This window comes from Oncorhynchus clarkii, chromosome 4, assembly GCF_045791955.1.
Source record: "Oncorhynchus clarkii lewisi isolate Uvic-CL-2024 chromosome 4, UVic_Ocla_1.0, whole genome shotgun sequence".
Taxonomy (NCBI): Eukaryota; Metazoa; Chordata; class Actinopteri; order Salmoniformes; family Salmonidae; genus Oncorhynchus; species Oncorhynchus clarkii.
The window spans coordinates 64,540,397-64,564,874 of record NC_092150.1 but is presented as its reverse complement, the minus strand read 5'-3'; the positions used below and the strand labels follow the sequence as shown (position 1 = coordinate 64,564,874).

At 43.8% G+C, this 24,478-nt stretch overlaps 1 protein-coding gene across 1 annotated transcript in view; it reads right to left on the bottom strand.

Moving 5' to 3' along the window:
- LOC139407098 (mannosyl-oligosaccharide 1,2-alpha-mannosidase IA-like) overlaps positions 1–24,478 on the bottom strand; it is a 165,796-nt gene that overhangs the window by 23,375 nt on the left and 117,943 nt on the right. Inside the window, exons 5-7 of the mRNA XM_071150494.1 lie at positions 23,556–23,650; positions 1,823–1,946; positions 1,411–1,504 (exon numbers count right to left, since the gene is read on the bottom strand). Coding sequence (XP_071006595.1) covers positions 1,411–1,504; positions 1,823–1,946; positions 23,556–23,650 — 313 coding nt within the window. The remainder of the gene's footprint in view (positions 1–1,410; positions 1,505–1,822; positions 1,947–23,555; positions 23,651–24,478) is intronic.

The window sequence follows — 24,478 nt, the reverse complement described above, 5'->3', positions numbered from 1 at the left end:
GAGACACAGGACTCTGACAGCACCCCCACCTCACTACACACTGGCCTGGGTCACTACATCACTCTGCTGGGTGACCTGATGTCAACACCACCTATGCTTCACTAGATTATGGAGCTGTAAACTGTACGAAAAAAAAAACCCTGTGGGATGGATCAAGTTGTCAGAGAGAATGAGAAACAAGCCGGGCGGCTGCCCTCCCCTTCCATTGATCCCCTCCACCCAGTTTGACCCAGGGGCTGGATGCACAGCGGTCAGTCATTAGCGCTGAACCCTCTCTGACCAGGACTACAGCAGAGACAAACACACAGACAGTTAGGGATGGGTATTAGCATGGGTTAGCATGGGTATTCATCCGTCGTGACATTTCAGCGAGGGCGTAGAGGGGCCATTCAATTACAGAGGGTCACACACACACACACACACACACACACACGGAGGGGGGAGGTATCGCACAGAATAGCAAAACAAACAAAACAGCTAAGATATGCATTCAAATGAATGTGTGTGATAGAGATTGCAGTGGGTCCATCAGGATGCTACAGCATATGGCTGAGCTAGGGACTGGTCTGGTCTGATCTGGTCTGTGCATCTCATTAACCTTTTGTGTGGCTCAGAGACAAACACAATAATTTGAGAAGGGATCCACACAAGCTGCTGTCTGCTGGGCACAGGGCTGTCTGAGCACGGACACACTGCAGGGTTACTGCATCCCACCACCACCTCTCCCCAGCCACCTCACTGTGCCGTAGATTACTGACCAGGCAATTCTTGGGTCTGAAGCTTGTTTTGTCAAGAGGTGGCCTGGCTGGAGCTGGGTAATGTCAAAGCAGAAGTTGCTCCATACAAGGGATGGGGGTACTGAACTGTTGGGGTGCCTTGAGTCAAAGAAGCAGGAAAGTTTGAGTAGTATTGTGTGGAGGTAACACAACCGAACTGTAGCGAGAGAGGACTAATTAACTTTACTGGCAGTATTCACCATGTTTAAGTACTGTCATTAGCCACAGATACTTATTTCTCCCTGATGTCCCTCACCCCCTGGGCAGCATTAAGTTACATAATCTTCTAATGCACAGCCCACTCAATCAGAAGTGCTCACATTGAACTGAAGTGGCTCTCCCAGCTGTAAATACCTTGATAATTACAGGCTGCGGAACATCGATTGACAGCCACTGGTGAACCTCTAATGGAAAGGGAAAGGGGTGAGATGGAAGAGAGGGATGAGAGAGGTGAAAAGAGAGAAGGCTGGGCAAGATGGAAGATAGGAGAGATGGTTAAACAGTGATGCAGAGGGAGGTGGAAGGGATTAGATGGGAGAGAGGGATGAGATGAAAGAGGGGAGAAAATGGTGAGAGGGGAGATAGGAATGAGACAGGAGAGGGGTGAGATGAGAGAGGGATGAGGGGGACTTACGTTGTCCCCACTGTCCGCTGTTAGGGTTCAAATAGTTGGGGTACAGTCCCTGGGGCTTATCCAGTCGATTCAGAACCTTCCGGATGTTCATGACCTAGGAGGAGGAGGAGGAAAAGAGTTTCTACTTTCTCCCTGCAAATACCTCATGGCCGCCTAATCTTCCAGCAGCACGGCACAGTAATGCACTTTAAATGGCCTTACTGCAGGAACGGCAGTTAAGGGAGGCATAAGAGAGAGAGAGGCCGGTGGCTCGGAGCGGAAAGAAGGCATTTTACCTGCAGAACAGGCGTTAACATGAATAGTAATCAAGGTCACCGCTATGAATAACCCCATCATCAGGCTGGCTGAGTGCTCAGTTACACTTGGTGTTAATGCACTGGAATGGAATGTGCTGTGGCTCCCAAGCTCTCACCTTCTCTGCGAAGGCTGGGTTCCCTGACAGCTTGGAGAGGTGCATGAACTCCAGGTGCAGGGTGCCGTACTCCGCCAGGATGCTGCTGCCTCCAGACGCCCACGGCCAGTTCCTCCCGATGCCACTGCAGCGACAACAAGACAACGCAGCTAATTAAGTCAGCTTCTCCAAACACTGTTACTGCATAGAACACCAAACACAGTTCTACCAAACCTCAGGTCCACCAAACATCACTGCACAGGAAGAGAACATAAAACACTTACCTCAGTCAAAACATTTACCTCAGTCAAAACCCCACCACACAAACATTCCCTAGAGAGCTCACGCCTCCATAAACCTGCCAACTTATGTCAACCCTACACACGTCAGTGGGGTCAAAACCTTCCTCCTGTCTTAGGAATGTGACTTTAGACGTAGTACTCATCTGTTTTAACATCACACCAAATTAACTTAAAAGACCACACATTACTCCTCCGATACCATCTGTCCACAGTATGTGTGATATAAAAATGTCCACCACAATGTGTATCTGGGCTGCCTGATAGTTTTTAAACAGCAGGCCCGGGTCAGAGCTGCCCTTCTAAATTCTTTCTGTTACCCTGCTTCCTGTGTGATATCGTTTCCTGAGTCACCCTGATGGGCCAGTGTGTGTATTAGGACTAACCATATTTCAGCCTGCTAATGGTGTGTAATCATTGACTCCCCAAATAATAACTAGTGTCACTTTTGTTATTCTAGATTTTGTGTGAGACCGAACACTGGGAGATTTCTGTCATTATCACTGCATGAATCAGTTCTGGCTAGTACAGCTGGGCTGGAGGGACCAAAGGGTAAGAGCCAAAAACATATCCCTGTGTGGGCGAGCGAGCGTGCGTGTGTGCGTGCGTGCGTGCGTGCTATGTAAAACATATTCTACCCAGACTCCCAAATTGAACTGGCATCCCTTTGACTTTATTAGAAAAGCAAACTTGTTTATAAACATTAGTGTAACTAATTTGACCTTTCTCCGTGCCAAGAATTGGGTTGAAGCGGTTTTCCAGGTCCGTATTTCAAAAAAAGGGCTGACAAAGCCCAACAGCCTATAGCACGGAATTCATTAGAGAAACAGGCAGGCAATGCAGAGGTCTCCAGTCGATGACATCGTGTATTCATAAGGTCTTAGTGTTGCCACCAATGTCATCATTCCTATTGCTGAAATTATCTTCCACTATCACTAATGATCCAGGGCCTGCCCCAATGCTAGGCTCATGCATGCAGGCAACGCATGAACGTGCACACACAAATACACAGGGCCTTAGAACGTGACCCTACATCCATCAGCTCCTGTGGCCTGGGCCATAGGGAGGGGAAGAGAGGGAGAGGGAGAAGCAGCCAGGAACACACTGCTCAACCTTTTTAAAGCTGGGTGTGTATTGTAATAACCCCGGTCCTCAACCACACGCTGTGCCAAAACAATTTGTTTTTCATTACACAGCTGATTAAATCATGTTACACAAATTCTGGAAAGAAAATCACACAAAATGACTGGGAGGAAAGAAAAGGGAGAGAAAGCGTCTGTTCCTGGGTCAGAAAACCTAATTGGTGTTTATGATTGTTAGTGCCCAGATCCATTACCAGAGACTTAATCAGATTGCCACAGCCTGGAATGGAGAGGATATATGTACGTGTGTGACAGTGAGTTGTGTGACGGTGTGTGTGGGTTATTTGTCAAGAGTGTGTGAGCTGAGGAGAATCAGATGACATCAGTATCAGCGGTGTACCTGCTGCAGCCAGCCATGAGGTTAAGATAGGTGGATGCAGACAGACCTGTCATCTCTCCTTCTTCTCCATAATGGTCCATTACAACACAGTACAGTGAGATCTTGGCTGCATTGTGGCCCAGCACTGCCATGTCCTCTCTCTCCAGACTATAAAAGGCGTCAGCATGCTTCAGTTCGGCTGGCGCCGAGCGAACTCGGCTAGCGAACCGAACGAGTGTTCTCGCATACTGTATTAAAAAAACTTTGAAAAAGTGTCAATAGTACTTTGTCCATTTCGAGACTCCGTAGCCAATATAAACTTCCTCAAAAATGTCATTCATTTTGATGTTTTTGTGGAAGAAATCTTAGTCGCTCAACTTTACATCTAACTAAGATGTTACGTGCAGTATTTCTCCATAAAAATAATGTGCATGAAAACAAGTTCTCGTTGAATGACAACAAACAGTGCATTCGCAAAGTATTCAGACCCCTTGACCTTTTCCACATTTTGTTACATACAGCCTTATTCTACAATGGATTAAATAGTTTGTTTTCCTCATCAGTCTACACACGCTAACCCACAATGGCAAAGCAAAAACTGTTTTTATAAATGTTTACAAATATATTAAAGATATAAAACATAAATACCACATATACATAAGTATTCAGACCCATTCACTCCGTATTTTGTTGAAGCACCTTTGGTAGCGATTACAGCCTGGAGTCTTCTTGGGTATGATGCTACAAGCTTCCCATTCTTCTCTGCAGATCCTCTTAAGCTCTGTCAGGTTGGATGGGGAGCGTCGCTGCACGGCTATTTTCATGTCTCTTGTCCGAAGCCACTCCTGCGTTGTCTTGGCTGTGTGCTTAGGGTCGTTGTCCTGTTGGAAGGTGAACCTTCGCCCCAGTCTGAGGTGCTCAGGAGCAGGTTTTCATCAAGGATCTCTCTGTACTTTGGTCCGTTCATTATTACCCTCGATCCTGACTAGTCTCCCATGTGCCTTTTACTGAGGAGTGGCTTCAGTCTGGCCACTCTACCATAAAGACCTTATTGGTGGAGTACTGCAGAGATGGTTCTCACATCTCCACAGAGGAACTCTGGAGCTCAGTCAGTGACCATCGGGTTCTTGGTCACCTCCCTGACCAAGGCCCTTCTCCCCCAATTGCTCAGTTTGGCCGGGCGGCCAGCTCTAAGAAGTCTTGGTGGTTCCAAACTTTTTCTGTTTAAGAATGATGGAGGCCACTCTGTTCTTGGGGACCTTCAATACTGCGTAATTTTTTGGGTACCCTTCCCCAGATCTGTGCATTGACACAATCCAATCCCGGTGTTCTAGAGACAATTATTTCAACCTAATTGGCTTGGTCCACTGTGGGACTTTATATAGACAGGCGTGTGCCTTTCCAAATCATGTCCAATCAATTTAATTTACCACAGGTAGACTCCAAATCAAGTTGTAGAAACATCAAGGATGATCAATGGAAACAAGATGCACCGGAGCTGAATTTCGAGTCTCACAGTAAAGGGTTTGAATACTTATTTACTTTACTTAAATACATTTGCAAAAATGTTTTAAAAAAATGTTTTCGCTTTGTCATGGGGTATTGTGTGTAGAAAAACATTTATTTAATACATTTTAGAATAAGACTAACATAACAACATGTTGAAAAAGTGAAGGAGGGTGGCGCAGTGGTCGAGGGCACTGCCTCGCAGCGCTAGCTGTGCCACCAGAGACTCTGGGTTCGCGCCCAGGCTCTGTCGCAGCCAGCCGTGACTGGGAGGTCCATCGGGCGACGCACAATTGGCCTAGCGTTGTACGGGTTAGGGAGAGCTTGTGCGGTAGGGATATCCTTGTCTCATCGCGCACCAGCGACTTCCGTGGCGGGATGGGCGCAGTGCACGCTAACCAAGGTCGCCAGGTGCACGGTGTTTCCTCCGACACATTGGCTTCCGGGTTGGATGCGCGCTGTGTTAAGAAGCAGTGCGGCTTGGTTGGGTTGTGTTTTGGAGGACGCATGACTTCCGACCTTGGTCTCCCCCGAGCCCGTACAGGAGTTGTAGCGATGAGACAAGATAGTAACTACTAATAATTGTATACTACGAAATTGGGGAGAAAAGGGGGGTAAAATTCAACATTAAAAAAAAAAGTGAAGGAATGCACTGTACTATATTGGAGAATCCCTACTACTGACCAATCACCAATGATGGGGCATAAAACTTTGGTTCCGAAAGTGCTCCTGAACTGCAGAAAAAACCCTTACCGATGTCCAAAACTAACAAAAACTTTAAAATGTCATAACATATGCACTATCTCTTCGGAACTGCGTTGGCTGGGAAGCATGTGGATGCCTTAATAAGAGCTGCATTTAACCTGAAATGGATCCCCCCAACTCCCTCCCTCAGTTGGTCTCTCTTCTTCCTACCTCCCTTAGTTTCTCTCTCCCTCCCTCTAGCTGTTGGCCTCTCTCCCTCCCTCTCTCTCTGTTGGCCTCTCTCTCTATCTTTTGGCCTCCCTCCCTCCTGTGGTCTATGTGTCAAATCCCTTCCTAAGCCCTTGGATGAGATCTAAATCCCGAGGAAGAATAACAACAGGGAGCATAGAGGAGCCCAAAACAAGCACACGGCTAAGCCTAAAGGTACAGGGTCGAGGATGAGTGTGGTTCAAATGCTACATTTACATTACAGGGAGTGAACTCTACTACCTCTCTCTCTTTCTCTCTCTCCAACTATCCATATTCCTCTCCCTCCTTCCTCTCTGTTTAACTGTTGCCTCAGGTCTGGAATCTGTGTGCACTAGGTCCAGTTCAGTGGTTTCTACCCATTCCTTTTACGGGAAAGAAAGAGAGATGCAGGCTGGCACTAACAAATGTGCAGCTCTGTGTACATAACGTAGTGGCTGAAAGGACCTTGAGAGAACACAAACAGCCTTCTGGACAATGAACTAACAGTGTGATACACTCCACTTTACTCCAGTCAGGTGCCAATGCCTTTGTATGGGGGCAGCGGGCACACAGAAAGGATACTGAAGCTTTGGCTTACTGCTTCCTGTTGTTAGCTCTTAGTTCCAAACCTGATCTCTCCTTCATATCTCTTACTCGCTCCAGGCGAAATGGGAGCTATAGATCCGCAGTCAAGGGCTTAATTAAATTCCTTAAATCGCGCGAGTCTGCTATATCCTGCGGGGCTGAGGAGGCTGGGTGGGGTATGTGGGGATCATTGTAGCTCCAGGAGCTCGTCTGGTATTGCCCTGGAGTAGTGTCCTGGGAGAGTGGCTGGCTGCTGGAGAGCTACAGCACAGATGGAGGAGGGTCTGTCAGGACTAGACAGCTACTCCAGTGGCTCTTTCAGAGACTGCAGCAGCCCACACACACACACACACACACACATGGTTTTACCGTCCCAGTGGCTCGAGGCATTTTGTTTTGGGGATACTCAGATAAGGTTAAGATTAAGGTTAATGTTGCTTCTCAAGTTGCAGAAGTATGAACGTGATCCTTTAAATTGAGATGTTTTCCAAAACAACCTTGTCTGCCAATCCAATTACAGGTAACGTATAATAGCTTACATACATCCGAGTCTGAACCTCTCCCTTTGTCCCAGTGGCACCAATCCTCTTACCATCAACTATCAACTTCAGGCTATCCTGGTTTCATCAGGTCAGAGCTATAAACGGCAGCTGTAATTAATATTTGAGGGACGGCCAATACTAGATGAAGCGGTGCTCCTGTGTATCACTGTGTGAAAAACCTCAATGTCTTCTCTAATTGGGCTACTCGGAATCTAGGCTTATTAATCAAACCACTTTCCCCCAGACTCTCGGGATGGATTGTACATCCTGAGAGTGAACCGCAACGAGTAAATCTGCTAAAGCTGCCAGATTTCATACCAAGACGGCGGGAGAAAAAAGAGAGCTGGCTTTAACTTCGTGTGATGACATCCGCTTGAACTAAAAGTTCAATTTGATCGGAGAGTAATTTCCCGCTTGCCATTTTATAAGAGGGAAAGGGTAATTCTAAAAGATACATAAAAATGGAGCCATTATTCCCTGAGGAGGGAGACTAATTTATAATTATGAGAACTAATACTCCAGGCCTGGAGTCTGGCCTTGCTGGACCTGCTCTTTGTTCCCAGGAAAAAAAACACATGACGTCTACTCTAAGGTACTAAATATAGAACCTGTCTTACTGAATCACAACCAACCGAGGAGAGCAAATCTACACCAGGGCTCTATGATCCAACTGTTTACAGGGAATTACATAAACGGCAGGCAGACTATTCATGTTTTAAATATATATATATATATATATATATCAATTGAAATAAATTCTATGAATTTCACACGACTGGGAATACAGATATGCATCTACTGGTCACAGATATCTTTAAAAAAAAAAGTTACAAAAAATAAAAAAAAGTAGGGACGTGGATCAGAAAACCAGTCAGTATCTGGTGTGACCACCACTTGCCTCATGCAATGACAATCCTTTGCATAGAGTTGATCAGCCTGTTGATTGTGGCCTGTGGAATGATGCCCCACTCTTCAATGACTGTGCGAAGTTACTGGATATTGGCGGGAAATTAAACATGATGTCGTACACGCCGATTCGGAGTCCCCCAAACATGCTCAATGGGTGACGTCTGGTGAGTATGCAGGCCATGGAAGAACTGGGACATTTTCAGCTTCCAGGAATTCTGTACAGATCCTTGAGACATGGGGGCCGTGCAATAGGAAATACAGATGAATGGCACAACAATGGGATCTCCTCACGTACTCTGTGCATTCAAATTGCCATCGATAAAATGCAGTTGTGTTAGTTGTCCTTAACTTATGTTTGCCCATACCATAACCCCACTGCCACCATGGGGCACTCTGTTTACAACGTTGACATCAAACCGCTCACCCACACAACGCCATAGACGCCGTCTTCCAGGTACAGTTAAAACCGGGATTAATCCGCAAAGAGCCCACTTCTCCAGCATGCCAGTAGCCATCAAAAGGTGAGCATTTGCCCACTGAAGTCAGTTATGACGCCGAACTGCTGTCAGGTCAAGACCCTGGTGAGGACGATGAGCACGCAGATGAGCTTCCCTGAGACGGTTTCAGACAGTCTGTGCAGAAATTCTTCGGTTTTGCAAACCCATAGTTTCATCAGCTGTCTAGGTGGCTGGTCTCAGACCATCCCACGGGTGAAAAAGGTGGATGTGGAGGTCCTGGGCTGCCGTGGTTACACGTGGTCTGCGGCACATTTTAGAGTGGCCTTTTGCCCCCAGCACAAGGTGCACCTCTGTAATGATCATGCTGTTTGATCAGCTTCTTCATATGCCACACCTGTCACGTGGATTGATTATCTTGGCAAAAGAGAAATGCTCACTAACCAGGATGTAAACAAATTTATGGACAAAATTTGAGAGAAATAAGCTTTTTGTGCTTTTGGAAAATGTATGGGATTTTTTTTATTTCAGCTCATGAAACATGGGACCAACACTTTGCGTTGATATTTTTGTTCAGTATAGTTAAACAGAAATCAACATCTCACATTTTTTTTAATTCCAGAAGCCTTCCATATGTTAAAACTATTCATGGCTTAGTTTCGCTCCACTCACAACTACTGATCCTTGCTTTCAGACCATGGTATGACGCAATACTACACTTTGATTGACAACTTCTCTGTACCTGTGCTACATGTCATTTGGTGAAATAAATAAGCCATCTGCCAGGTGTAAGCGGTGATGCTGCTGACAGCACTGTTGCTATGGGCTTGGTGGGGTAAATGGGACTAGTGATGGGATAGTTTTTTGGGGGGGGCTGTCTTTTGAAAAGGGATATGGTGCAAATGTTTACTTCGGTTTAAAACAAATAATATGTTTTTCTTAGACATGTAAAACCAGCCATCTTCAACTAGTCGAATTTCAAATGACGTGAACACCAGACCACGTTGCTATACTCCTGCAGTACACACCGAGTACACCAAACATTAAGAACACCATCCTAATATTGAGTTGTACCCCGCCTTCACCTTCAGAACAGCCTCAATTCATCACGGTGTGGACTTGACAAGGTGTCGAAAGCATTCCACAGGGATGCTGGCTCATGATGACTCCAATGCTTCCCCACGGGAAAAACCCAGCAGCGTTGCAGTTCTTGACACAAATTGGTGCGCCTGGCACCTACTACCATGCCCCGTTCAAAGGCACTTCCACTGAATTCAGAAAGTATTCAGACCCCTTGACTTTTTCTAAATTCTGCAGCATTGAAGGTTCCCGAGAACACAGTGGCCTCCATCGTTCTTAAAACAAAGAAGTTTGGAACCACCAATACCTTTCCTAGAGCTGGCCGCCAAGCCAAACTGAGCAATCGGGGGAGAAGGGCCTTGGTCAGGGAGGTGACCAAGAACCCAATTGTCGCTGACAGAGCTCCAGAGTTCCTCTGTGGAACCTTCCAGAAGGATAACCATCTCAGCAGCACTCCACTAATCAGGCCTTTATGGTAGTGACCAGACGGAAGCCTCTCCTCAGTAAAAGGAACATGACAGCCTGCTTGGAGTTTGCCAAAAGGCACCTAAAGACTCTCAGACCCTGAGAAACAAGATTCTCTGGTCTGAGGAAACCAAGATTGAACTCTTTGGCCTGAATGCCAAGTGTCACGTCTGAAGGAAACCTGGCATCATCCCCACGGTGAAGCATGGTGGTGGCAGCATCATGCTGTTGGGATGATTTTCAGCGGCATGGACTGGGAGACTAGTCAGGATTGAGGAATGACCAGAGCAAAGTACAGAGAGATCCTTGATGAAAACCTGCTCCAGAGCGCTCAGGACCTCAGACTGGGGTGAACGTTCCCCTTCCAACAGGACTTAAGCCAAGACAACGCAGGAGTGGCTTCGGGACAAGTCTCTGAATGTCCTTGAGTGGCCCAGCCAGAGACGGACTGGAACCTTGATCGAACATCTCTGGAGACCTGAAAATAGCTGTGCAGCGAAACTCCCCATCCAACCTGATAGAGCTTGAGGAGATCTGCAGAGAAGAATGGGAGAAACTTCCCAAATACAGTTGTGCCAAGCTTGTAGCGTCATACCCAAGACTCGAGACTGTAATCGGTTCCAAAGGTGCTTCAACAAAGTACTGAGTAATGGGTCTGAAACGTATGTAAATGTGTTTTGTGCTTAGGGAAAAAGCGATTTAATCAATTGTAGAATAAGGCTGTAACATAACAAAATGTGGAAAAAGTCGAGGGGTCTGAATACTTTCCGAATGCACTGTAAATCTTTTGTCTTGCCCATTCACCCTCTGAATGGCACACAGACAATCCATGTCAATTGTCTCAAGGCTTAAAAATCCTTCTTTAACCTGTCTCCTCCCCTTCATCTACACTGATTAAAGTGGATTTAAAATATGATATCAATAAGGGATCATAGCTTTCACCTAGATTCACCTGGTCTCAGTCTGTTATGGAAAGAGCTGGTGTTCATAATGTATTGTATACTCAGTGTCTTGGACACTTAGGTAGGCTCCAAAGACAGACACATTACCCATGAGGCTATTGTGACGACATGAAATGAGTCAACTGCAATTTAAAGCCAGATATAAAATTATGGTTAACCTTTGGAGAAAAACAAATCAACCCGTTCTGTATGCTAGTGCTTGCTTACATTACACGAAGGTACAGTCAATATTCAAAAAGAGCAATGCAGCTATTTACTTCATACGGAGTGGGCCGAGGGGGTGATAGACTATTACCCCTGCTGTGCTGGTTTTCACCACCCCACTGGCTTGAACGGATAAAATAAGATTACTCACAGCAGCGACCTTCGATTATATTTGACTCTATATTCCTATCCCGGGGAGAGAGAAAAAATATACTGAGGAAAGTTAAGGAAATCAGTCAATTGAAATAAATTAAAATCAGGCCCTAATCTATTGATTTCACATAGGTGGGCCTGGGAGAGCATAGGCCCACCCACTGGCTCAGTTTTTCCCCACAAAAGGGCTTTATTACAGACAGAAATACTCCTCAGTTCATCAGCTGTCCAGGTGGCTGATTTCTGACAATTCCGTAGGTGAAGAAACCAGATGTGGAGGTCCTGGGCTGGCGTGGTCACACGTGGTTTGAGAAATTAACATTAAATTCTCTGGCAACAGCTCTGGTGGACATTCCTGCAGTCAGCATGCCAATTGCCATTCCTATAAAACTTGAGTCATCTGTGGCATTGTGTTGTGTGACAAAACTGTACAGTTTAGAGTGGCCTTTTATTGTTCCCAGCACAAGGTGCACCTGTGTAATGATCATGCCGTTTAATCAGCTTCTTGATATGTCACACCTGTCATGTGGATGAATTATCTTGGCAAAGGAGAAATGCTCACTAAAAGGGATGTAAACTAATTTGTGCCCAAAATTGGAGAGAAATAAGCTTTTTGTGCCTATGACAAATGTCTGGGATCTTTTATTTCAGCTCGTGAAACATGGAACCAACACTTTACATGCTGCATTCATATTTTTGTTCAGTATAATTCATTTTTATGGCACGGCAAGGACGCTAGTGAGGTTTCTCACGACACAATGTGGAGATTAAGACAAGCACTAAGATTCCAGTGACTAATGTCACCAAACTAATTGGTAAATCAAATAAATAATTACTACACTTTTGTATCATATTGCTATGATTTTATTGGTATTGTGCCCCTGGCTCTCAGAATATGCCATTATAAATGATAAGGTAATGTCTTTAAAATTGTTCTTCTTGTCTACATCTCTGAAAGGGCACATTTCATCCCTCCAAAGCATCCCTACCAGGGTAATGAAAACAAGTCATGTTGGACTAGGAACATGTTATCTTGAGAAAGCTTATCTTGAATAAAATATAGGCCTAGTTTGGCTCTGGCCAGATAAAAAACATGAAAATAACATCAAATGACACTGTGCTATGTGTGGGAATGATGGACACAGACGCCCCTGATCACCCCCCCCCACCCCTCTCTAACAATTTCCAATTTAATTGAATTTAGGCAGGTTAAGTCAAGTTAAACTGATGTCAGGCTTCGGCGGCAGGGAACATTTGATTTGGGAATCCTTTATCTTGCTTATGGTACTATTAAAAGGAGATGGGAGAGGGTGCAGAGAGGAGATAATCCAAAGGAAATGGATTCAGAGGAAATATTTCATAGTGTCGGACTGAGAGGGGAGGCACTCCTTCAGTGGCAGGGTTCATCGGCCAGCACACTCTCTGGCAATCCGGGAGGAAGAGAAGAGTGGAGGGAAAGAGAAAGAAGGGAAGAAAGCAGGAAGAGACTGTCTGGAGTAAGTGTTATCTTAGTCCTCCTCCTTCAAAGGATGCCTGTGTGGCGTGGCGTGCCAGGTTGTGTGTGAAGCAATACAAAGACGCTAAAGAAGAGCGCACACGCCAGTCCCACCTGAGTGCTAGCATTAATAATGAAAAAATACGAAGTTAGATGTTTATTCATGAGAGACATCTTCCTCTGTAGAACTTTAGACTGGAGACTATCACCTGAAAGGAAGTCCGCATAGCTTTTTTGAACTTGGGTCTCACTTCATGGACTGTTGATATTAGAGAAACTTTAAGTCACACTATGACACAATTTTATGAGAGGTTAGTAATCGACAGTCCAAAGGGGCTTAGAGTCTATTGGAGAGCTGCTGTGAGGTGCTGCTGTCTGTCTGTCTGGTACACCTGCAGACTGGGGTTGCAAAGCTACTGGTCATTTACCAAAGTTACCAGAACCTTCAGTAATTTGTGTAATTAACAGAAATCTATGGCAATCTATCGTAATGTTGGTCATTTAGCTTTGAATAACATTTTTTTTTAATATAGCAGGGGTCTCCAGCCTTTTCTAGCAAGCTACAAAACATTTTCAAGCTTTCAAATAGGCACATTCTTCTCTTTTCCTTTCCCCTGCAACTCTTCCCTGGATCCTTGGTGTACAAGAGAAGTGCACCGTTTTCTGTCAATATATCTGGTTAATAAATAAGGGGGGCCCTATAAAGCCGGTGATTTTCTCCCCAAATTGTTTTATATTTTCCCAAATTATGTTTTCTCACTTTTATTTTTCCTGATTTTAGATTATTTTGGTTTTTCACACTCAAAATTAAAACATTTAATAGAGAAACAATGAAATTGGATGTTCTGAGTCCATGTCACTGCTTAAATCGTGAGCGTGGCCAATGGCGCGGTCTCTGACCAAAATTTGAGGCCCTCCTCTGGGCCACAGAGACCTTTTTGCTGTTTTAATGTAACTGCCCAATATTGCCAGATTTCTATGAAATATTACCTATAATTTCTTACAATATGAGTGAAATAGTTTTCCTTCCAAAAATGGGTAATTAAGTATGTTAACTCTACTGGATCAGTGTCCCGAAATTGGGACAGTTGCTGCTCAATATGCGATATTTGACTAGAATGGCGTAGTAAACAAAAGCCAACTTTCCGGGACATTGACATGTAAAATAAAAGTTTATTTGTCACGTACGCCGAATACAACAGGGATAGATAGACCTTACAGTGAAATGCTTACTTACAGGCTCTAACCAATAGCGCAAAAAAAGGTATTAGGTGAACAATAAGTAGGTAAAGAAATAAAACAACAGTCAAGTGCCTGTGTCTTATATGGTCAGAAAGCTTAAATGATTGTTAATCTAACAGCAGTGTCCAATTTACAGTTGCAGAAATTGACCGAGAGAGTGACACGAGGAGTCCTGCACGCAAGAAAGATTGGAAGGAGAAGGTACTTTTAGATCAGTAAGTAAAATATATTTTGCTTATTGTGCTAATCCAGTTGTTAAAATGGTTACATATTCATTTAAGATATTTGTCTTTGATTTCTATATATAGCACCAGTCAAAAGTTGGCACACCTTCTCATTCCAGGGATTTTCTTTATTTGTAATATTTTCTACATTGTAGAATAGTGAAGACATCAAAACTATGAAATAACACATGGAATCATGTAGTAACCAAAAAAGTGTTAAACATATTAAAAAATAATGAATATTTGAGATTCTTTAAAGTAGCCACCCTTTGTCTTGACAGCTTTGCACACTTTTGGCATTCTCTCAACTAGCTTCACTTGCTTTTCCAACAGTCCAAAAATCTACCAGCCACTCATATTTTTATATCAGGCAAAACATTACATTTTCACCAAAAATACAAATAAAAAATAACCTGACAAAAATGGACGAGGATGCTTTGTAATGTTTCTAAAACAATACATGTATTACTAGTAAGAAGTAATGTAGTATATTGCTTCATTTCATTTAATTTTTTGTTACCCGAGTCTTTCAACCAAAATATCACAGACAAAAAAATGTTCACCTGCCCCTTTAAGGACGGGAGGTTACCATAATAACGTGACTGAGTCATGCTTGTGCCTGTGAGATTGTGAAAGAGTCTTCCCTAGCAATTGAAACTAAAACATTGAAAAACAACCTCTCTTGTGAAGAAAACAATGCCAACACAAAGAAACAAGGACAAAGTCTCACTTCAGTAGACTTTCGTTTCAAGGAAATTGGACCAACTTTTATGCCTGTGCGCAGCACTTCTAAAAAAAAAAAAGTATATTTCACTCAGCACTTCACGTGTGCACAGCCCCCAGCCAGGCAGTGTTGCTTTGCAAGGTAGGATAGGTTATAAGATTCATAGTTCTTTGACCTTGTGCAATTAATTGACCAGATATGAAACAAAACGGCAGAAATAGTTTGAAAACAGCTACTGCAGCATTTATTTGACATTTTTATTCACAAATGTGAGTGAAATGCTCAGACTGTGGAGCCCTGACCACCCGCCGGTGAAATAGACATCTTACCCGCCAATGCTAAAATATACCCCTTTGTGGCGGGTGTTCATTTTAGGCCCTGGTCTGAGCTTACCCCAACAACAGAATGGTGTGGGTGTATACCGGGCATTAAAACACATTCATGGAAGTCGACCACTGATTGGTCAGCTCATCATCTTGAGGAGTATTACATCATACTCTATGAGGAAATAGCAAGCATTTTTTAAGTTTGAGGTGGCTTTTGTTTCTCCAATTTAAGCTTTTGACACAAATACAAGTGTTGGACAAATCAACATCATTATTTGGGTAAGAGTTACCAGAATATGAACTTTTAAGTGAGATTTTCACTGGACACTTACTTTAAAGCGAATGTTCTGCTCTTCTAAACATTTTGCAATGGGACGGAGAGAACATTTTCGTTTTAAAGCTAGTTTCTTGCAATTCTAGACATTTTGCCATGGCTTACGTCATGTTCTTATGTTATCTGAGTGACTCAAACATTATAACTAAATCCATGTGGGCCACATGCCATGGTATTTTTTTACATTTTAGCTTCTGTCTTGTGTTTATTCTGGTGGTTGTTAGTTCTCAAAGAATACCTTATTTAAAAAATATATAACTCCTTGATATTTTATATCTGGTTTCAGTGGTTTGAAGTTTACAATGTTTTATCATCCCAAAAATGATTTATAAAAAAATTTAACAAATAAAATAAAAAATGACACCATATTTTTGAGAGCGGCAGACACGATTTAGCAGCGGCGGCCGCTGGTGGAGACACTGAAAAGTGTGTAAAAAAACAAACAAAGGATATTTAATGCTGAAATCCTCATATTACACACCCGTGGTATTCACTAAGTTGATGATTTATATTTAGGATAATGTTTTACAGCTTTGTCATTTTATTATTTCATATATTTTATATGTGAGAAGGCCACACAGAGGCCCAGAGACAATTACAGACACCTGTGAGAGTCTAAAGTACGCCAAAAGGGCCACTAGATGTCTTGTGATAGAACAATTCTGGTTGTTTACTGGTAAACTTAGAATGTTTCCAGTAATATATCCTGCCTTTGCAACCCTACTGCAGACACCATCTGTAATCGCACCACTGTCAACTCCTCAAGGAGAGTGGAAATGTCCTCCCCTCCACTAGTCTCCCCCAACATTAGCAGGCTCACAGAGTACAGTGTTTCAATTCCACAGCTTCAATGGTGATGGGAACTGGTTTACTAGACGTGTATTTATGTTACATGGCTATAACATGCTTCTCCCTCCAATATCTGTTGAGCGAGTTAACTGGTTCTTGGAAAGGTATGAGCCTCTTTGCACTGCTCATGGAAAATAAATGTCTCAATGCATACATGACCTTCATTATTATCTAGAAGTTATGTTGACCAAGTCACAAAGTTAATATGTAACTGACCTGACGTTTCTGTACTGACCGATAAGAATGTACATGTTGTGCAAGTTGACTGTATATGTGGTGATGTAAAACTTCCGCTTGGCAAGGTGTTCGTCTGAGCGCGACCTCTTCCATGGCGATGTAAATAAAGAATTGATTAGGATTCAAGCATTTGTTGTTTGTTCTCAATATCTTCCTTACCATTCACAAACTCAGAACCCTACAATGGTTTTGAAACTGTATCATGTCTCATGAAAGTAATGCATGTTCCATTTGACCTTCAGGAGAAAATCGTTTCGAGGGGAGAATTAAGATAGTGCTTGATTTCACAAAGGAATCTAGTCATGTATCTAGCACAACTCTTTTACCATTGCCTCTTTGATTAAAGGTTTTTGCAGTGTTTCACAGAAGTAAAAACACCTCTTATGTTTCAGACGGATAATTAAATGATCTAATCCTTCTGGTGTTGTTTTGTTTGATTATTCTAGCGGTGCGGTGCGGTTTTCTTTTAATGTAAAACCCCAAGATGAAAATGACTTTAAAAAAAAATAAAAAATACATTTCGTCCACTGCAGAAGGATGAAACGAAAGGGATACAAACAAGCAGAGAACAGAAGAGATGAAGCTCAATCAGATTGTTGTTCCAGGGTCACAATCAATTAGCAGCTAACGAGGTGGCAAGCCTGTGTGCCAGGGACTTTCTAACTCTGTGGTCATTGGAGAACCCTAGTCATCCTGATTCCTCCATCTGTGACCTTAACAGGACTTCTCTCGCCAAGGTAGCCATGCACACTAGGATGACTCGGTCATATACCAACAATAAATGGCCTCATTTAATGACCCATGAGAGCCAAGCGTCGACCCAGTCCGTCTCACGGTGACATGCATAGCTATATTCATCTGGACGTTCACAGAAGGGAGGATGAGAAGAAGAGGGTAACGAAGGACAGAGGTAAGGGTCTATGGACCTGGAGAGAGAGAGAGAGAGAAAGGGATGGGGCATGCTTTGACCATACTCCCATGGGATTCCCCCAGTGCCAAAGATCAGTTCTGGATCAATCTGTCTCAAGGTTGTAACACCGTGGGTCCTAGTGAAATGTAACCAGATATCTCTATGGGGGATCATGTCAAATCTAAGTGATTTGCTTTTCTGGGAAAGCTATGCTGCTGATAAACTTGATAAAAGTGTTGTCCCACTTAGGAGACAAGTACAGTGCCTTGCGAAAGTATTCGGCCCCCTTGAACTTTGCGACCTTTTGCCACATTTCAGGCTTCAAACATAAAGATATAAAACTGTATTTTTTTGTGAAGAATCAACAACAAGTGGGACACAATCATGAAGTGGAACGACATTTATTGGATATTTCAAACTTTTTTAACAAATCAAAAACTGAAAAATTGGGCGTGCAGAATTATTCAGCCCCCTTAAGTTAATACTTTGTAGCGCCACCTTTTGCTGCGATTACAGCTGTAAGTCGCTTGGGGTATGTCTCTATCAGTTTTGCACATCGAGAGACTGACATTTTTTCCCATTCCTCCTTGCAAAACAGCTCAAGCTCAGTGAGGTTGGATGGAGAGCATTTGTGAACAGCAGTTTTCAGTTCTTTCCACAGATTCTCGATTGGATTCAGGTCTGGACTTTGACTTGGCCATTCTAACACCTGGATATGTTTATTTTTGAACCATTCCATTGTAGATTTTGCTTTATGTTCTGGATCATTGTCTTGTTGGAAGACAAATCTCCATCCCAGTCTCAGGTCTTTTGCAGACTCCATCAGGTTTTCTTCCAGAATCTTCCCTGTCCCTGCTGAAGAAAAGCAGGCCCAAACCATGATGCTGCCACCACCATGTTTGACAGTGGGGATGGCGTGTTCAGCTGTGTTGCTTTTACGCCAAACATAACGTTTTGCATTGTTGCCAAAAAGTTAAATTTTGGTTTCATCTGACCAGAGCACCTTCTTCCACATAATTGGTGTGTCTCCCAGGTGGGATATCCACTTTTTGTGGATATCTTTAAGAAATGGCTTTCTTCTTGCCACTCTTCCATAAAAGGCCAGATTTGTGCAATATACGACTGATTGTTGTCCTATGGACAGAGTCTCCCACCTCAGCTGTAGATCTCTGCAGTTCATCCAGAGTGATCATGGGCCTCTTGGCTGCATCTCTGATCTGTCTTCTCCTTGTATGAGCTGAAAGTTTAGAGGGACGGCCAGGTCTTGGTAGATTTGCAGTGGTCTGATACTCCTTCCATTTCAATATTATCGCTTGCACAGTGCTCCTTGGGATGTTTAAAGCTTGGGAAATCTTTTTGTATCCAAATCCGGCTTTAAACTTCTTCACAACAGTATCTCGGACCTGCCTGGTGTGTTCCTTGTTCTTCATGATGCTCTCTGCGCTTTTAACGGACCTCTGAAGACTATCACAGTGCAGGTGCATTTATACGGAGACTTGATTACACACAGGTGGATTGTATTTATCGTCATTAGTCATTTAGGTCAACATTGGATCATTCAGAGATCCTCACTGAACTTCTGGAGAGAGTTTGCTGCACTGAAAGTAAAGGGGCTGAATAATTTTGCACGCCCAATTTTTCAGTTTTTGATTTGTTAAAAAAGTTTGAAATATCCAATAAATGTCGTTCCACTTCATGATTGTGTCCCACTTGTTGTTGATTCTTCACAAAAAATACAGTTTTATATCTTTATGTTTGAAGCCTGAAATGTGGCAAAATGTCGCAAAGTTCAAGGGGGCCGAATACTTTCGCAAGGCACTGTAGGAGAAAATGCCCTTGAACATTTTTATGAGATTTACACACTTGCTAGAGAGCACTTCTTTGTTTACGCCCATTCGGCATCGTTCACACCCTCTTAAGCCTCAGCCTCACCCATCTCTTTAAGAATTGACACGTAAACGCATGGCCAAACGTCAGTATTGTCGACCCCTCCATTATCTCAGCCAATCATGGATAGCCAGCAAGGACCCTGTCTTTCTCCCTATTCTTGCTCTCCAAATCAGCCCTGGTTCCTACCATCCTTCCTTCATTTGCTAGATGTGAATGGCTTGGAAGTAGTAGCCTTTAAAAGCCTCTGTATCCTCATTAAACCACTAACAGAGTGGCAGCGCTAAAGTGGCAGCTGCTCTGCGTGGCCAGGGCATGCTATCTACTCCAGCAGCCTCTATCAGTTAATGACTGTTACTAGAGGTGAAGTTCTCTCTCTTATGTGAGGACTGATGATGTAGAGCAGGTCTATATATAGACGTCATCCTCTTTGGAAAGGGCTGGAGGCCAGTAGGGTTGTTCTCAGGTCAATAGGCTTACAGGTGTAGGAACATCCCTCTACAGATACTCTGTTTTGCAACATGTTTTCTACAAAACAGACTAAGGCCTACATAACCGCTGAGCACAAATGATCTGCTCTGACTGCAACACTATGATTGCTAGTATGGTTCGTGGTTTTCAAGTTAAGTACAAAAGGATGTAAACTAGGATGTAAAGTATGAAAACTTAGTGTTACAAATCTTGGGAATGGTCTTCGAAAACATTCAAAGTCACTTGGCTTAACGTTAACTGTTCTCTGAGGAGAGTGGAGGGAAACTTCCTGTAGCTGTCTGAAAGTGGGTTACTGGTTCTAACATATCTGATGTAAGCAGATGAGAGTGCGTCCCTCCATTTAAAGTAGGACAAAGTGCAGATGCCAAAATAGCCCAAACATTCCTCCTTTCATTACAGATAAAGTGGCTGTCATCTTTGAATTGGGTTACGCTGTTGCTGTCGACAATTCACGGCTCAAATACATGTATTTAACCGCTCATGGCAGTAGCCTAGTTATGAGTCCTTGTACTTTTGTAAGAGGGGAAGGTGAAGAACCATCTGGGGGGGAAAATAAGCATCAGTCTTCATGCCATTTAGCAGACGCTTTTATCCAAAGCAACTTAGTCATGAGTGTATAGATGGGTTAGCTGACAATGTCACGAAAACAATGTGCATGCTGAAATAGGGCAGAAGACTGAGTTGTTATGATTCTGAACGGCCAGATGGCTACCGCCAATGACAAGAAGCTTCTGTGTGGGGAATCGTAAGTGACTCGTTTCAGCTAGTTTCATCTTGTTCTTGATACCATGTCTTGTTTTGAGGTGGAAGTGACTGATTTCATGTCAATAGTAACGTAGCTAAAAATTTGCTAGCCAGCTAACCAACAACTGTAACGATGTACTGTATTTAAGAGACAACAAGTGCTCATTGTAACAATGTATTCAACAAATATTTAAGACTATCTCAACAATCTAAGCCAACCCTGTTTGTTTTACTCATAGTTGCACACGGTTGCTAATCAACCAACCCCTCTATACATGAATGGTAGGGGTGGTCCAGGGAATCGAACCCACTATCCTGGCATTGCAATCCTCTACCAATTGAGCCACAGAGGACCACAGACTCATCCACGTACACACAGCAACACACACACACAGATGAAACGAGAAGGAAAGTTGTTGATCAATATCAAGTCATCTCTTTCTATATGCAGGGAGAGAACAGTGAGTTTAGATTCAGAATTCCCCAAAGGGGACCACTTCCCCCTCTTAAGAGCTTTCTTAGAAACAAGCACCAACAAAATGTTCAGATGAAAAACACAGGGAAGAGGGCTGGCCAGACATAATCTCCAACAAGAAAATGAGTCACAAACAAAACCTGCCAAGAGGCTTTTGACAGCACACAGCGTTCGTCTTGTTAGTCATCACGTTAATGAGAGAGAAGGAGTGGGAGAGCTCTCTTAACACAGCTCACTATTAAGTGGATGGTGCTCCCAACTGATGCTAATCTGCTTCTTATAGTCTCTAGACAGAAATCATATACATATGCCAGGCTCTACATTAACTTACATACTAAGGGAAGCCTATTTTTCTCCCATATCTAAAGAAATCCAGCATATTCACTCCTATGCCTTACCATCTCCATATCAGAAATGCCATCTGTGGTCAAGGTCTGGTGGGCTCTATAAAAGCTAGGCCAGCTACAGTATGGTTCAATGGCGCGGTAAATTCATCATTGACACCAATCTGTTGAGGCCCCTGGGGGCCAGTGGTGGGGTTAGGGCCAGGCGGGGGCGGGCGGTGGTCCTCTGGGGTCTCGGCTCTAACTCCAGGAGACTGGTAGCTCCAACCACCATGTGACGATGCGTGCAGAAAGCCCTTTCATTCGCCATAAGCGGGGAGAAATGAATTTGTTACACAGACCCAGTCATCTCCATGACAACCTGAGTTTTAATGAATATCTGACAAACTGGGCTGCAGTCTCACTGGGCGAAAAATGTGAAAAGAATGCAGGTTTCTCTACCCTTGCTATTAAAAAACATTATACAGTGTGTAGCTATGTGAGAAGAGATAACATATTACATATCAAGCTATAGACATTTCTTTCATTTGGTACAGTAATAGTGCTGCGAAGCCACCCACATGTTCAGGTTTTGTGATATTTCTTTAAAGCTAAGCTATGTGGATTTGACCCTGACAAAAATCCCTCTCTGTTCTTGGTTGTGGCAAGGGTTGTGCAGTGAGAGGGAAGAGTTAAGTGTGAGTGTGTAAATAAGGACTCTCGCAGGCCTTGGACTGATGGGGCAGAGCACGCTACACTGGCTGCAGGAGACTGAAGCAGACTGGACAGAGAGGTTGTTTATTCTCATGGCTGAGACAAGCCACTGGCGTTACATGCCCCCCTCCTTCCTCCTCCTCCTCCCTCATTTATTCCCCTCTTCCTTCACCCTTGAGGCCCCCTGCTGCTTTTACCTACTGGGCAGCAAGTTGGTTAGCGTCGGATGAAAAACAATTTCCAAACCCAATAATAATCATCCAACAGGTTTGCCACCTCGAGAGTACCCTCTGTCCTCCCTTTTGTCCTCGTACCCCCCTCTCCCTGTTCTCAGCGATGTGGGCGGCTAGACTCACCCCTCAGCTCAGGGGGGCTATCATAAGGGCAAGGAGAGGGATGGAGGGTAGGAAGGGAACAAGACTTCCACGGAGGGCTGCTCAAGAAAAAACGGTCACTTTGGATTGGTTAGCCGAGCCAAACCTTGACTTGACAGACTCAGGGCTGTATTGTTCTGAAGCGGTTTCTTTCTGGACCAGGGAGGGAGCCATGGCAGCTATAGACGCTGTAGCCTAGACGCTGTAGCCTAGACGCCGGGCAGAGGCCATTCAGAGTAAGGTGCAGACAGAATAACAATCTAGAGGCAGGCTCGGTTTGCAAGAGCATCATAAAATCAGCTGAAGTGTTTCAAGGTCCAGACAGTGTGTAGTCAAAACACTGGCTTACCAAAACAGAGCCATGAGCATCGATACTGACACCATTCCTCACTTCTGTGGTTTGGGGGACAGTATAAAGCAAGCAGAGACCCTACTTCCCAAAACAACTGCTTTTATGTGCCAACCACGATGCTATCAACCCACAGCAGAGAATACTTCAAAGCTGTGGAGAGGGAGAAGTATTTGCAATAGTCTGTGTAGTTAACGTAACTGAGGGAAACAGAGGGGAGAGAGTGAAATCATTGAAGGCTTTGGGTCTTTACGCCTGTGAATAGAGTACAAGGACGAGTGATGCAAGGGAGGAGTGAGTGAGCTATTTCAAGCTGCCTAGTGGGTGTACAATGTATGTCTGTACAGGTCCAGGTTCAAGGTATTGACCTCTTCTGATTTGAGTGACGCTCCAGTATTGGGAATAGTGAATGATATATTTGAAGCCGTGGGCTGACTGTACAGTGTGTATATAAAACAGACAGAGACCGACAGAATGGTGATGTTTGAGTGCAGGACTCACCTCTTCAGGTTTAGGAGGGCCCAGGGGATGCCTGTGGGTGTTTTGAATGCAGGCAACAGCTTCTCTCCCAGTTGTATGGCCTTCTTCCTGAACACCTACCGAACAAACAGAGAGAAGAGAGATGTATCAGCAACACAATCTACCCCCGTCTTTCTGTCAATCCTGTCTGATGTCGGAGACGTGGTGACAAGGCGCTGATCCATGGACAATGGGTTAGGGTTAGCTCTTCCTGTCACATGGGCATTTTATCTCACATGCAGTGTTGCCCTTCTTCCTGTTGGAAAGGAGAGGCTGTTTCCTGGTTTGTAAGAGAGGGGGAGAGAGGGAGCGAGAGATAGAGCGACAGGAAGAGGGAGACAGAGCAAGAGTGTTTAGAACTACATCCTGCAGCAGGCTGATAAAAGCCAATCAGATAAGAATGGAGCGTGGCGGGTCTGAGGCCTTCCTTCCCATCCTGCACTGTACTTAGCTCCACAACGCTGTGCTGCCTTACACCATCCCTCCACATTTAGTTTTGTTACAGCCTTTTTCTAAAATTGATTAAAAAATTTCCCCCCTAATCAATTTACACAAAATATCCCATAATGACAAAAACTTACATACCTTATTTACATAAGTATTCAGACCCTTTGCTATGAGACTCAAAATTGAGCTCAGGTGAATCCTGTTTCCTGATCATCTTTGTGATGTTTCTACAACTTGATTGGAGTCAACCTGTGTTAAATTCAATTGATTAGACATGATTTGGAAAGGCACACACGTGTCTATAGAAGGTCCCACAGGTGACAGGGCATGTCAGAGCAAAAACCAAGCCACGAGGTCGAAGGAATTGTCCATAGATCTCCGAGACAGGAATGTGTCAAGGAACAGATCTGGGGAAGGCTACCAAAAAAATTCTGCGGCATTGAAGGTCCCCAAGAACA